Source organism: Mesoplodon bidens, assembly GCF_964165515.1.
Source record: "Mesoplodon bidens genome assembly, chromosome: 4".
NCBI classification, from domain to species: Eukaryota; Metazoa; Chordata; class Mammalia; order Artiodactyla; family Ziphiidae; genus Mesoplodon; species Mesoplodon bidens.
In genome coordinates, this window is record NC_138160.1 from 167,935,084 (window position 1) to 167,949,890 (window position 14,807).

General features: G+C 34.5%; 1 protein-coding gene across 4 annotated transcripts in view; it reads right to left on the reverse strand.

The window, feature by feature from the left end:
* Nucleotides 1-14,807, reverse strand: part of HMMR (hyaluronan mediated motility receptor) — a 44,939-nt gene that overhangs the window by 27,278 nt on the left and 2,854 nt on the right. For 3 of the 4 annotated variants that reach the window (XM_081233517.1, XM_081233515.1, XM_081233518.1), the window contains exons 2-11: nucleotides 14,172-14,270; nucleotides 13,642-13,724; nucleotides 11,685-11,732; nucleotides 8,481-8,669; nucleotides 7,362-7,448; nucleotides 7,171-7,271; nucleotides 5,156-5,230; nucleotides 4,843-5,021; nucleotides 4,225-4,373; nucleotides 2,567-2,781 (exon numbers count right to left, since the gene is read on the reverse strand). In XM_081233517.1, coding sequence (XP_081089643.1) covers nucleotides 2,567-2,781; nucleotides 4,225-4,373; nucleotides 4,843-5,021; nucleotides 5,156-5,230; nucleotides 7,171-7,271; nucleotides 7,362-7,448; nucleotides 8,481-8,669; nucleotides 11,685-11,732; nucleotides 13,642-13,724; nucleotides 14,172-14,270 — 1,225 coding nt within the window. The remainder of the gene's footprint in view (nucleotides 1-2,566; nucleotides 2,782-4,224; nucleotides 4,374-4,842; nucleotides 5,022-5,155; nucleotides 5,231-7,170; nucleotides 7,272-7,361; nucleotides 7,449-8,480; nucleotides 8,670-11,684; nucleotides 11,733-13,641; nucleotides 13,725-14,171; nucleotides 14,271-14,807) is intronic. The other variant, XM_081233516.1, reaches the window with a different exon arrangement.

Sequence of the window (14,807 nt, forward strand, 5' to 3'; positions counted from 1 at the left end):
AGATTCAACAACTTATTTAGTAGACTATTTTGCATAGACAGAATGGCTTTTAAGACATCTTTATAAATATATACTACAAATCTATAGAGATTTAAAAAAATATTAATATTACATATTACCACAATAGTGATACAACTTTTTTGATAGGCATATGAGCTTATAAGAGATCTTTTAAAGAATAAGAACTGTAAGTAAGAAGCATTATTCACTTATAGACTAAGTTGGACACTGAGACAAGATGGCTGATCAAATTCATTCTGTAATGAGTATAGGGTTTAAAAAATATATACCACAGCTAAAAGCAATCAACTAGGACTAAAGGGTTTATAATAAAAATATTCTCTTTCCTGCCCCCTAGAGGAATCATTGTCAACTTCTAAGTTTTTCTCTTAAGCTTGAAATTTCCAGGCTGGAAAGAACCTTAGAAATGATCTCGTAAAACTCCTTTATTTTATATCTAATGAAAGAGAAAATAAAAGAAATTAAGATTGTCTTGCTCAGAATCACACAACTAGTTAACAGATCTAGGAATAAAATCCTTATCTCCTGACTTCTGGACTGAGTTCTTTGAGTCAGAATAAATGATTATCTCATCTTTCTTTCCTAAACTGACATCATCCACTCAAGTTTCTTAAAGTACCTGTTCCCTGAGGCTGGTTGCAGTATAGAACAATCCCCCTAAGTACACTTTGGTAGTATTCCCCAAAATGCAAGCATAGATAAAACTTTGGTGTTTTTTAAATCAGTGACAACTAAAAGAAAACAGAAAAGGGATTAATAACAAAAGTACCTAATAAGAGATAGATACACACTTGTGAAATTAGTGGCAGTTCTGTAGCTTTATGTCTAGTCCATGGTTCCTTGCTAGAAAATGTTTTACTGCTGAAATCCCAAGGATTCAAATATTTATTCACAAATTAAACTCAAGAATCAACCCAGATATTGTTTTATTTTATTTTTATACCTTCTGTATTTATTAGCTGACTCTCTTTTTTTTTTAACAACTTAAACTTTTTATTTTATTTATTTATTTTGGTTGTGCCGGGTCTTAGTTGCGGCAGGTGGGCTCCTTTGTTGCAGGTTGTTAGTTGTGGCATGCAGATCCTTAGTTGTGGCATGTGAATTCTTAGTTGCAGCACGCATGTGGGATCTAATACCCTGACCAGGGATCGAACCCCTGTCCCCTGCATTGGAAGGTGGGTTCTTAACCACTGCGCCACCAGGGAAGTCCCTCAACCCATTTAAATAAATGTAGTGGAGAAGGACCTATAATGTGATGAAAATAATATGGAATAAGAGTTAAAAAAAAAAAAAGCATGAGATCTTAGGCCTTCTACTTTTTTTTTTTTTTTTTTTTTTTAAACCCACAAGCTTTGTCTACCTGAAATTGTCCTCCTCCTCTTTCTGGCTTTGAAGACTGAGGTTATTTATTTACTTATTTTTAAATAAATTTATTTATTTTATTTTTGGCCGTATTGGGTCTTCGTTACTGCGCATGGGCTTTCTCTGGTTGCAGCAAGCGGGGGCTGCTCTTTGCTGAGGTGCACAGGCTTCTCACTGTGGTGGCTTCTCTTGTTGCAGAGCACAGGCTCTAGGTGCCCGGGCTTCAGTAGTTGTGGCACATGGGCTCAGTAATTGTGGCTCACGGGCTCTAGAGCACAGGCTCAGTAGTTGTGGCGCACGGGCTTAGTTGCTCCGTGGCATGTGGGATCTTCCCGGACCACGGCTCGAACCCGTGTCCCCTGCACTGGCAGGTGGATTCCTAACCACTGCGCCACCAGGGAAGCCCCAGGCTTTCTACTTTTAATGACAAATTTTTTATTTTTGAATGTTTCCCATTTCTGGCTGTTTTTTTCCCATTGTGCTTTTTTTTTTTTTTTTTTTTTGCGGTACGCGGGCCTCTCACTGTTGTGGCCTCTCCCATTGCGGAGCACAGGCTCTGGAGGTGCAGGCTCAGCCAGCGGCCATGGCTCACGGGCCCAGCCGCTCCGCGGCATGTGGGATCTTCCCGGACCGGGGCACGAACCCGTGTCCCCTGCATCGGCAGGCGGACTCTCAACCACTGCGCCACCAGGGAAGCCCCCATTGTGCTTTTTGATTGTTACTTCTGAAGTGTTTGTGCTCCCTCAAAAGAGGTAATTAAAAGTATAACTTACACTATGATGCACATATGGACAAAAAATGGAAATGTTTCTTATTAAAGGGTGGGAATCTTACTATTTTGGGTGTTTTTCTAAATCTGTTATCATTGTAATGCTAATGTCCAATCATTTTTAGAAAATATAAGAGCAGTACAGGAATACAAAATTTTGGTTATTAAAACTCTCTTTAGTTAAACCTTGGGCCTTAAATAAAGAAAGGGCATGGCTTCTGACTTTGGCTGTCATACTTGTTTATATGCACATCCTGTGCATGTACTTTACCTGTCCGTGTTTATCCCTTATTTGTAAAATAATTCCAACCTCACCACTCACATGACTGGTGTGAGAATCCTGAGAGAATGTACTAGAAAACACTTGTTAACATCTGAAGTCATATATAAAAATGAAGTCCTATTAATACAAACCCTTTCAGCCTTTCTTCTACGAGTTTTAGTTCTTCACCTCTAGATTCTGATTCTTCTTCCAGTTGCTTGATCAGGTTTTCAACTTGTTCCTCCTTTTGCTGTAATTTATCTAGCTCATCCAGTGCTTGCTTTAATTCTCCCTCAAAGAGACCTCTCTCTTTAACCACTTCCTCTTGAAAAGAACATAGCTTCTGTTGAAGACTAGAAGATAATTCCTGCATCCAAATAGAAAACCATCAAAATAATTTGAAAGCTTTTGAAAATTTAATGATTTGTGAGGTTTTACTAAGGGCAAAAAAGAAGTACAGATGATGAAGTATGGACACTAAATTCAAGAGCCTCCAGGAAACTTGAAAAATAGAGAGATGTCATATTCATTTTATCATGGATTATATCCTACACCTTGTTAACATTATGGTAAATGTTATTTTAGCCTTTTTTCCTACGCAACACACACACACACACTTAGAAAACTAAAATCATATTCTACAACTGACTTTTATCCTTTTTCTCATATGATTTATATAAAAAGAGTACTACGATTTCAATGTTATATAAAATATTTTAATGTTATGTAAGATGAGTAAATATGAATAAATAAATACAAGTAAATCGCTTGTGAAAAAATTCTAACATTACAAATAAAACGAAAATTGCCTACTCGTATTCTAACCTTAGTTTTCCCATTCCAGAGATAACCACTAGTTTGGTATTCTATGCCTTATGGTCTTCTTCTATATATTTATATACTTAAAGCGTAAATGATATATACTGTGTATGTAAAGGTCATTTAAAATATCATAAAAATAGTAGTTGAGATCTTTTCAAGTCAATATATACAGATCTACTTAATTCTTTTGTTGTTGCAGATTGCCCAACGATATAATATTTCATGTGCATGTGAATGCCTGCTTGCCCAACTCTCAACAATGTGTCATATGAGTAAATGTTTTAATATGTGCCAATCTTGTAAGTGACAAAACAAATTATTTCAATTTCTTGGATTACTACTAAGGTAGAGCATCTTCTCATGTTTACAGACTACCTGAATTTCTTTTTTCTTTTTTTCTTTTTTTTTTTTAAATTTTTTGGCTGCACCATGAGCTTGTGGGATCCTAGTTCCCCAACCAGGGATCGAACCTGGGCCCCCTGCAGTGGAAGCATGTAGTCCTAATCACTGGACCATCAGGGAATTCCCAAAGCTATCTGAATTTCTACTTCTAAGAATGATCTATTTCCATCCTATGCCTATTTTTTTAGTGAATTGTCTTTTTTTCCTCATTGATATGTAAAGTGTTCTTTATGTAATTTGCATTTTAAAAAACTGTCAGTTTCCTTTCTTGTCTAATTAGACACTCTTTTACCATAGAACTGTAAATGCCTATGTAGTAATCTAACACAAGAATGTGCTGAAAAATTTTTTAAAACAATTTCCTTATTTTGCTTCAATTGTTGCTTGAATTTTTTCACATTATGAATAACCCTGTGGTGAACAGCAGTTAAATATGCGACATAGGCACGATTATTTCCTCAGGATAAGATTCTAGAAGTAGAACTGCTGGATCAAAGGACATATACAATTTAAAGCTTTTCTGATACACAGGGAAATGTATTCCCTGAAAGAAGCACTAGCGTTTTAAAATATTGTAGTAAACTACCTTCTCTTGTTGCAGAAGTGAATCAATTTGCAATACTTTTTGTTGTAGCTCTTCATGTTCTTGTTGTTCAAGAACAGACCTCTCTTTTAAGTTTTGTATCTCAGAGTTTAGATTTTCATCCTGTTCTCTGTCCCTATTGATGAGGTCTTCTAGAAAAGGGAGAACATTAACAATGCTGTAATTAGATACTAATATTAAGTTTGAGAAACCCAGATTCCCATAATATTCCACTATACTTCTTTATAGCGTGTTACAGAGATCAAGTATTTCCAAAGGGGGGAAAAATAACTCTGAAGTTGGTATGATTACTATATATAAAATAGTATGTATATTATATAATAAAACCCCCAAACCTAGTTCTATGTATCTACCAATTTTAAATGGCCACCCAATGGGGAAGTCAAGAACTGCACAACCACATATATTTCAATCAAGACAAGAAATATAACGAAATAAACAGATAACAAATATCATAAAAGACAAAAATTCCCAAACATAGAACAAAATTTTTGTTGTTTATATAATTATTTTAGAAAGTTGTTATAACATAGCAGTACTTTAAAAAAAATCATCGGTAGCACTTATCTAAAGAAAGTAGTACTATAAACAGTGGAATACCTTTTTCTTTTTCAAGCAGTTGGCATTTAGCATTCATGTCTTCTACTTGTTTAGACAATATAGCCACATTTTCCTCCAGAGACTGCTTAAGGCTTAAAACTTCATGATTCTTCTCTTCCAGATTTTCTTCTAACTGGGCAATATGTAGCTTGTATTTTTCCACTTGATCTGATGCACAACTGCATTAAAACAAATTATGTTGAAGAGCACATCTATTTAAGCATAGGGAACATTAAATGAAAAGAGATGAAAATGATGTATTCATCACAGTTCAACAAAATAAAGTCCAATTTAAAACTACTCTTCATATTACCTTATTTCTTCGATGTACTCTAAAAGTTTTTCTGTTTCAGATTTTTCATCAATCTTTTCTTTCTCTATTGAAATACTAAAAAAAATTGCACATATTAATATACACAATAATCACGCATAATGCTTACTCTGTACCAGATACTGTTATCTCAGGTAGGCTGACTCCAGAGTCCAAACTCCTAACCATTCACTTATGTGACCTCTCAAGTTGACAATTTAATATATGCAAATAGGAGGCTCAAGTTTTTGTTTTTTTTTAAGTAAGAAAGCTTTCCAAATATATTCTGACAAAAGGGTTATGATGATGAGAGTCATCACCTGCAACACTCCAAGTGTAACAGAAATCATCTTTTCTGTAGCTTTCCTAGCTTCCCCACCCCCCACACATACAAAACAGCATTTTGTGTGCCACAAAGCCTTTGTTGCAGGATGCCTTATATTCAATTACTTATGTGTTTACCTCCTCCAAACACCACAATTTAAGAAATGGGCAAGTGACTTAAACAGACACCTTACAAAAGGATATATATGAATGGTCAATAAGCACATAAAAAGATGCTCCACATTAATAACAACAAATTAAAATCACAAATGAGGGACTTCCCTGGTGGTGCAGTGGTTAAGAATCCGCCTGCCAATGCAGGGGACATGGGTTCAAGCTCTGGTCCAGGAAGATCCCACATACCACGGAGCAACTAAGCCCGTGCGCCACAACTACTGAGCTCATGCGCCACAACTACTGAAGCCCGTGCGCCTAGAGCCTGTGCTCTGCAACAAGAGAAGCCACCACGATGAGAAGCCCGTGCACCGCTATGAAGAGTAGCCCCCGCTCACCGCAACTAGGGGAAAGCCTACATGCAGCAACGAAGACCCAATGCAGCTAAGAATAAATAAAATAAATAAATTAAAATAAATAAATAAAATCACAAATCAGATACTACTTCACATCCACTAGAAAGGCTGAAATCAAATAGATGACAACATCAAATGTTGATGAAGGTAAAGAACAGATGAAACTATCACACATTGTTATGTGGGAGTGTAAAACAGCAAAACCACTTTGAGTGTTTTAAAAAACGTTATATGTATACAACCCTATGACACAGAAATTCCACTCCTAGATATTTACTCAAAGAAATAAAAGCCTGTGTCTACAAAAAGGCATATATAGTAGACTTACTGATAATAGTCAAAAACTGGAAACCCAAGTATTGATCAGTAGGAGAATAATAAACAAATGGAGGTATATTCATATAATGGAATACTACTCAGAAATGAAAGGAGCAAATTATAATACACACAACAGTATGGCTGAATCTCAAAAAATTATCTTAAACAAAAGAAGCCATATATACACACATATGCATGCATGTGGTAATAAATGTCCCCCAAAAGGCCAAACTAATTTATGATGATAGAAGTCAGAAAGTGGTTGCAGGGGTATGGGGCAGCCATGGGGGAGGAACAGGGGAGCAGGAAGGAGCACGAAGGAACTTTCTGAGGGGATGGCCACGCTCTCTGCCTTATTTGGGTGGTGGTTATACAGGTGTATACAATTGTCAAAAGTCACTAAACTGAATACTTATGATCTGTGCATTTTACTGTATATGAATTACAGCTGAGTAATAAAAGAAGGCTAGGATTGTGCATTCATCACAGCTTCCTATACCAATACTTCTCAGTTTTGGTCTCACTACAACCTCCGTAAGATTATGTTGTTAGAAAGACTATGAGTCTTTCCTCATCATTGATATAGAAGATGTACAAAAGTAATACATTCATACATCTTTCAGCATAAAATGTTTGGGAATGATTAGGGCTCAACTGTCCCTTAGGAAGAGAAATAGGGCAAGTAGAGGCAGGCAATGAGGTAAGTATGAAGGGAAGGTTAAAGTCTCAGTAAACAATAACTAGCCGAGAAAGGTAAATCAAAAATTGGTTACACACACACACACACACACACACACACACACAAATTGGTTATACAAAGGAATCTCTTTCCTTTTAGTCACTCACAGTTTCCCCTCAAGTTGTGCTATTTTCTCCTGAGACTCTTCGAGATTCTTCTGGGTAACCTGCAGCTTCACCTCCATGCCTTCTTGTTTAGCCATCATGCTCTACACAACAGAAATATCTGTTTTAGGAAATGAGAACTTGTTCAGATCCCCCGCTCCAGACACAGCAAACTTACCAAAGGTATCACTCACCCTCATCTTTATTTCTCTTTTGTTTCTAAGTTTCATCAACTCAAGGCTTAGAATTCTCAAATTCTTCTGGTTACTATCATCAGAAAACTAAGTACAACGAACATAAAAAATCGAGAAATATTTTCTATTAAGTCCTGTAAAAAAATCACTTAAATATTGATTATCTATTATTGGGACTATTATTTGCCTACAACATACTCTGGTAGAGAAAAGAGCCAGGATTACTGGTTTTACACTACTACTGTTCTTGTCTCTCCTTTTCCTTCATGTGACTTTCTGGTCTACTTTTGAAATCAGCTTCAGTGGTCATTTATCTGTATATGCTAGAAAGTCCACTGTGTGGCTCTAAAACAAGCTTCTTGGAGAGAATTTCGTAAAGTGCGTTTGCTTAACAAAATGCATCCGCATTGTTTGGTCTACTTTGAAATATGCAGACTACAGGGTCCATCGCAGGCCTAATAAATCAGAATCTCCCTGAGTGGGGACCAGGAATCTGCTCCCTTCCCCGTGCTTAATTCTTATGCATCCTTACTCCCTTTGTAAGCAAAGAGCCCAGTACATTACAGGCCCTGAATAAATGACTCTTATTAAGCTGAACAGTGATTTACAGCTTCCTGCTACTTCTGTAAAAAAGCAAGATGACCATGTTAAGTCCTTTAAGATCATTAGTATGTTAATATTGATAAATACAATTTATCTATTGAACACATTTAGTCCACACAATTATTCATTTCCCACTATATTTCCAAAAGGATTTGAGATGGAAGCTTGCTATTATGCTATTATTTATTTCAGAGAAAGATCTTTAAAGATACTTCTAGATATAAATTCTGCAACATTTATTAGTGGCCTTATTTATTGGGGGTGACTTTGAAGAAGGTGAGAAAAAGTCAGACATTAAAACAAAAGGTAAACTTTTTTGTTTATAACCTCTTATGTGCCAGGCACCAAAATAAAAAAGATGCAATAATAATTCCTACTGGAAGCAGCTTAATATTTAAAGAACATTTAGTGAAGGAAAATGACTAAACTAGGCCTAAAATTCCCAAACAGCTATATGAGAAAAAAAACATGTTTATTATTTATTCAATTGTAAATATTATCATGAGATTCAAATACCTTAGATTTTAGTAGCTCATTAGTCCTGGTTAATTCAATAAGCTGTTTTTCCAGTGAAGCATTACTTGCAGAGAGAGATGTTTTTTCCCTGATGGCAGCATTTAGCTTTGCTTCCATCTTCTCCAACTCAGCTTCCAGATCCTGGATCCGCTTGTCTTGAGCACCACGTTCCTGCACAAGAACACGAATCTGTACAGAAACAAGGTGATGAATGAATAATTCACTGATTACTGCCAACATAATCACTAAATGCTACTGATAATCAAAATATTAAAGTTCTAGACAAACTTCTGATTGTGACATGATGCTCTTAGATATTCTTAGCTGTTTTAAGCAATCATATTTATTTTATGACACATCTTGTAAAACTGTAAGCATTTTAAGAACAGAGGATTTGAACTGTCATAAACTTCTAGGTGTAATTAAACTGTTTATTCACTTTTAAGGTATTTCTACCTATAAAAAGTCTTCTTTACTCTAGTTCTAATTATAGGAAGTCAAATTATAGCTTGAAAGACGAAATATCTTTTTCATTTCTGGGAAAGCAGCACTGGGCTTCTGAGTAGGATATGGTAGGCATCAGCAAGCCATCATTCCTGCTGCAATTACTAGGGAAAAACCAAAACCTAAGTCAAAAACACACACTTGTCCACAGAAAATGTGGAAGCCAGAAGACAATGAAATGTTTAAGAATGTATGCAGAAAATCTGCCAATCAAAAATTCTATTCCTAACGAAAATATCCTTTAAAAATACGAAGGTGACATACAGATGTTTTCAGAGGGGAAAAAAAAAAGAGGCTGAGGGTATCTGTCCACAGTAGAACTGCATAAGGAACTCCTAAAGGAAGCTCTTCAGGCTGAAGGAAAGTGATCCCACGTGTTTGTAAGATATGCACTTTAAGGATATAGATAGATTGACAATAAAGGGATCGGAAAAGATTCACCATGTAAACATTAAACAAAAGAAAGCTGGTATGGCTATGTTAATATCATACAAAGTAGACTTTAAGGCAAAAAATATTACTAGGAATAAAGAATTTTATGGGTAAAAGATTATTTCCAGAGGAAGACATAACCTTAAATTTGTTGTGCACAACAAAGTAATATCATAACTTCAAAATATACAAAGCAAAAACTGACAGAATTAAAAAGATAAATAGACTAATCCCCAGAGCTACAAACTTAAAAATACCTTTCTCAGTCACTGATAGAATAAGCAGACAAAAATATCAGTAGAGATCAAGACCTGAAGAAAACTGTTAAACAACTTGAACTAATTGTCATATATAGACCACTATAACCAACAAGTGCATGTACATTCTCTTCTAGTGCACATAAAACATTGTGCCAAATAGACTATTAGCTGGGTATAAAAGTATCAAGAAAGCCCAGCTGCATTAAATCACATGCCAAGTATTTTCTACCCTGATTCATACTAATCTCAGTATTCTAAGCCAATTGCTTTAACTAGAAATATATCAAGCACCACTTATATATACAGCTGTGAACTAGATGCTAGGGACTGCACGAGCTTTAAGATTCCCTACCATAAGATTCTTTATGCCTACATTATTGGTTTAAAAGCAATGTGGATAGCATATCATAAAGTAGAAAAAAGGACGCTGAGATGATCTACATCACACTTTTTTTCAGTTAAAGAAACTTAAGCTCCAAAACAGGACTGTAAACTCAAATGCCTCCATGACCAAGCAGATAATATAAATGAGAGGAGCCAGGCGAGGACTGACTGAGCGAATGTGGGGTCTACAGAAGGCGAGGGATGCAGAAACCATGCTACCAGAGCTTCTAACTTTGCAAGAGAAGCCAGGAATCTGAATTTGTTTTGCACGATATTTTACTTTAGATGTTGATAATTCATTCAAATTAATCAAACAAACAACAAATACTGTGGGGCTTAAATAAAATAGAGCTGTATGTGTCAAAAATTTCTATTCCAAAAGATTAAGTAACGGACACAAATTACCAGTTCTAATCCTGGCACTGCCGCTCACGCACCAGCTATCTCATAGAGACTCGGAGACACTCAGTTGTTATATATCTAAGGATTAACTCCTACATCATAGGCGTGTATCCTCAATGAAATGATAGGCAATAGTACTAAAATAAATACAAAAAAGGATCAGAGCAACAAGGGCAGAGATTTGCAAAGTTATTTTGACATATTCTTGATCTTAAGCCAACATTTAACTGTAATCAACAGTAAATTTTAATACGTCCGTCAAAAGAATATGTCTAGGGGACTTCCCTGGTGGTCCAGTGGTTAAGACTCCACGCTTCCAATGCAGTGGGCACAGGTTTGATTCCTGGTCGGGGAACTAAGATCCCACATGCTGTGTGGTGTGGCCAAAAATATAAATAAATAGATAACTAGAAAATTCTTTAAAAAAAAAAAAGAATATGTCTACTAGAAAGAGTTGCTCAGTAATGGAAACACAGAAAAAAGACTGCCAGAAAAGCAAAGCTGGCAGTGATCAGCCTCACCCTGCTTAGGGAAGTAGGCAGGTTTTTGAGGTCAGCTTTGCTCAATAGAGATTTCTGCTACGATGGAAATGCACTGTGCAGTATGGTAGCCACTTACCACAAGTGCCTAATGAGCAGGTGAAATGTGACTAGTGGAACTGAAGAACTGAATTCTTAATTTTATTTAAATAGAGACATGCGGTGAATGGCTACTATATTGGATAGTACAGGCAGTAGGTCACTTTATCCTTGAGGAAGGCATATACCTATAGTGCAGAGATGCAGTAAGTTAGCACAGCTCCATCACAATTCAAATAACCTGCTAGGATTTCATGCTCATCAAGTTTTCTAGCTAGTTACTGTCTTAACACACAGATAACTATATAGGAAGAGTGTATGCTATGAGTAAAGGTTAATATTTGATACACGTATAGTTGTAATAAACTAACATATTGAGTTTTAGTTATCAGTTTTTCATGAGGTAGATTATCTTGAATATGTCCCTTGGTATGCTAACAAATTGCATACCACATTGACAACCAAGCTCTAAAATATGATATCCAAGCCAAGGACTGGTTACCCTGTAGGTACTGGCCTGGATGGTACATATGCCTCCCTATATGACTCCTCAAATAGCAACAGAATCCTTGTCTCTTAACTATGTGTAACTCTTTTTCCATTATATTGCACTTACTTTTCAGTAAGTTGAAAGTACTGCTTACCTCTTTTTCCAACATCTTCAAATCTTTTTCATTCTTTTGAGATTCTTTCTATTTGAAAATCAAAGAACAAAGACAATCAAATTTAAGTGCCACAAATACCATAGCCAAATTTGATTTTTAGTTATCAGAAAAGATTGAAGGTTCCAAACATTTCACTGACTCTATAAAATACTTTGTAGATGATTTACCTAGCAAATGAAGGAAAAGGTTCTTCAAATCTTAAAATATTTTAGGCCTGAACATTTTTACCCCAATAGATGAGGCTTTTGCTAACAAGTCCACTGAAAAGAACAGGTCCTCTTTTCTAATGTTAAACAGCAATACATTTTAAATACTTAAGTATGCTATCTCAGAAACAAAAGACTCTTAAAAAGAGAAATCAACTTAAACTTAGATCCCAAATATGAAAAAAAACTTCAAGTGCAAAAACATAAAGAAAAACTGAAATAATACAAACTGATTCTAATCTACTCATTGCCTTTATTCTCAATAAGATGTATTTTTACATATCTTTTTATATCCAGTAGCCTTTCTGAGATAATGGCCCAAAACAGAATATCTATCTTTTCCATCTAAAGATGGAAGAAAAGTCATAAACACCTTGAACAAAATGTGTTTCATATATTTCTAAGTTGGGGGAGGGCCACAGTCTCATGTTTATTAATTTCACACCTGATAGCATTTTCTATCAAGGAAGGCCTATTACATAGGAGTTTTACACAAACTTGTTTGTAATTTAGTTTTAAATTTCGGAACTGTTTCTCCAAGAAATTCGAGTCAAGAAATTTACATCAATTTCCAAGAAAAGGGTATCTGTATCAGTGCTGCCCATAAAAATATAATGCAAGCTATGTACATATTTTCAAATTTTCTAGTAGCCATATTTAAAAGGTAAAATTTTTAATAATACATTTTACTTTACCCAAGATATCAAAAATATTATTTCAACATGTCATTAGTATAAAATTATTAACAAGATATTTTATAGTTTTGGTACTAGGTCTTCAAAATTTGCTGTATATTTTACACTTACAGCACGTCTCAATTCAGGTGCTAAATTTTCATTAGAAATATCTATCTATATTTAGATTTCACAAAATATACAGGTGAAAAAGTAGATTCACATACCCAAGTTATTCCAAAAACATTTAAGTTTTATAACAACAGAATCGAGTATCAGTTTTTAACTACCCATTAATTAAAATTAAATAATACTAAAAATTCAATTCTTCACTTTCAAGTGCTCAGTAGCCACATGTGGCTCATCACTTCCATATTGGACAACAGCTCTTTTTTTATAGAACAAGAGACTTAGGTAATCGCCAAATTAATGAACAAGAATAAGCTTAACTTATAGCTTTGATTTCCCAACTCTGAATCTTTTCACATTAAAATACCAACTTGTGCAACTCCTTAAGGAAGTACAACTTGCTTTATGAACTAATGGAAACCGTAATAGTAGGCTCTTGCACAAGCTATAACATAAAGTTATTAAGAATTTAATCTCCTACCACTCCTTGGCAGTTTCTGAGTAGCAAACCTCTTTTAGGCATTAGAATGTTTTTTTCCTTTTTCTTCACCAATATTTACTCTTCCGCCAAAACAAATAAAACAAAACCAGAACAACTCAAATTATGGTAACTAACAAATCAAAGCATTGCATAATTTTTAAAAGCTTACTAAGTATTATAAAATTTACCCAGCTATAGAAATGACTGAGAAGTGGATACCATTTTGTAATTCTGAACTAAGGGCACATTTAAACACAATATATTTAGTAATGACACAGGCAGGTATGTAAAGCTTGCTAGAGTTCCAATGATAATGTTTTACTAATTTACACATTTACCAATAACCTTAATTTATACACTTAACCCATTCTAGTCAAATACAGTACCTTTCAGAAATATTTTCATATTACAGTTTATAAACCAGCTAGAATATAAGAGCTCCTTACCTTTAATCCCGAAGTCTTAACTCTTCTTGCTGAAGCAGGCAAGGTAGTATCTTTGTCAACATTAAGATTTTGTTGAGATTCTGCTATAAAACAAGTTGTACAGGTCATGGTTTGTGCTTACATATTTGAACCACAGACAAAACACAATTCCCAAATTTCTTATAGCAATATAAAGTTATTTTTCTTGATTGTACATTTTCAAATAATTAGTTGCACAATATTTTTTACACATCTTTTTCCTGATTTTCCTAATATTCTTTCTAATATTCTCCAACAGAGAGTTAAAGTAACCAAAAAGGAAAACTACGTATCTATGGCATCTTGCTTAATTTTCCTGGTTATACAACATAATGATGAAAGTGTTATTCTGAAGTTGACCCTTTTGTAAATCTATCAATTAAGAAAAATTAAATATAGGTGTAGCTTCACATTTTTAGAAATACTACAGCATCTTTAAATTTAAATACTGTTTTCTTAACTTCAAAATTTACCAGATCATATAACCATTATTTTATTTTGGGATCAATTACCTTTTTGTCTTTTAAACCTTTGTGACTTCTGAAAGGATACTGGTCCTTTTAATACTTCTGAAGTTTTAACATCATAAGCACCTGGAGATGGTGCACATCCTAGAGGAAACATAAAATATTAAAATCTCATCTAATGTGACTTATGATCTTAAGTTAAAAACATGTCTTACAAATATTATATGATATTTATATGTGGAATCTAAAAATTAATACAAATGAATCTATATGCAAAGCAGACACAGACTCACAGACATGGGAAACAAAAACTTATGTATACCAAAGGGGAGCAAGTGGGGAGGGACAAATTAAGTGTATGGGATTAACACATACAAACTACTACACATAAAACAGATAAGCAACAAGGATCTCCTGTGTAGCACCGGGAATTATATTCAATGTCTTATAATAACCTATAATAGAAAATAATCTGAAAAAAATATAATTGAATCACTTTGCTGTACACCTGAAACTAACACAATATTTTAAATCAGTTATACTTCAGTTAAAAAAAAGTCATAGTAAAGTGAGTAATATAAATGTAAAAATACTATTAATAAATTGCTTCTTTTTCTAATTTAAAAAAATGATATAAGTGAACTTATTTACAAAACAGACTCGCAGATTTCAAAAACAAAG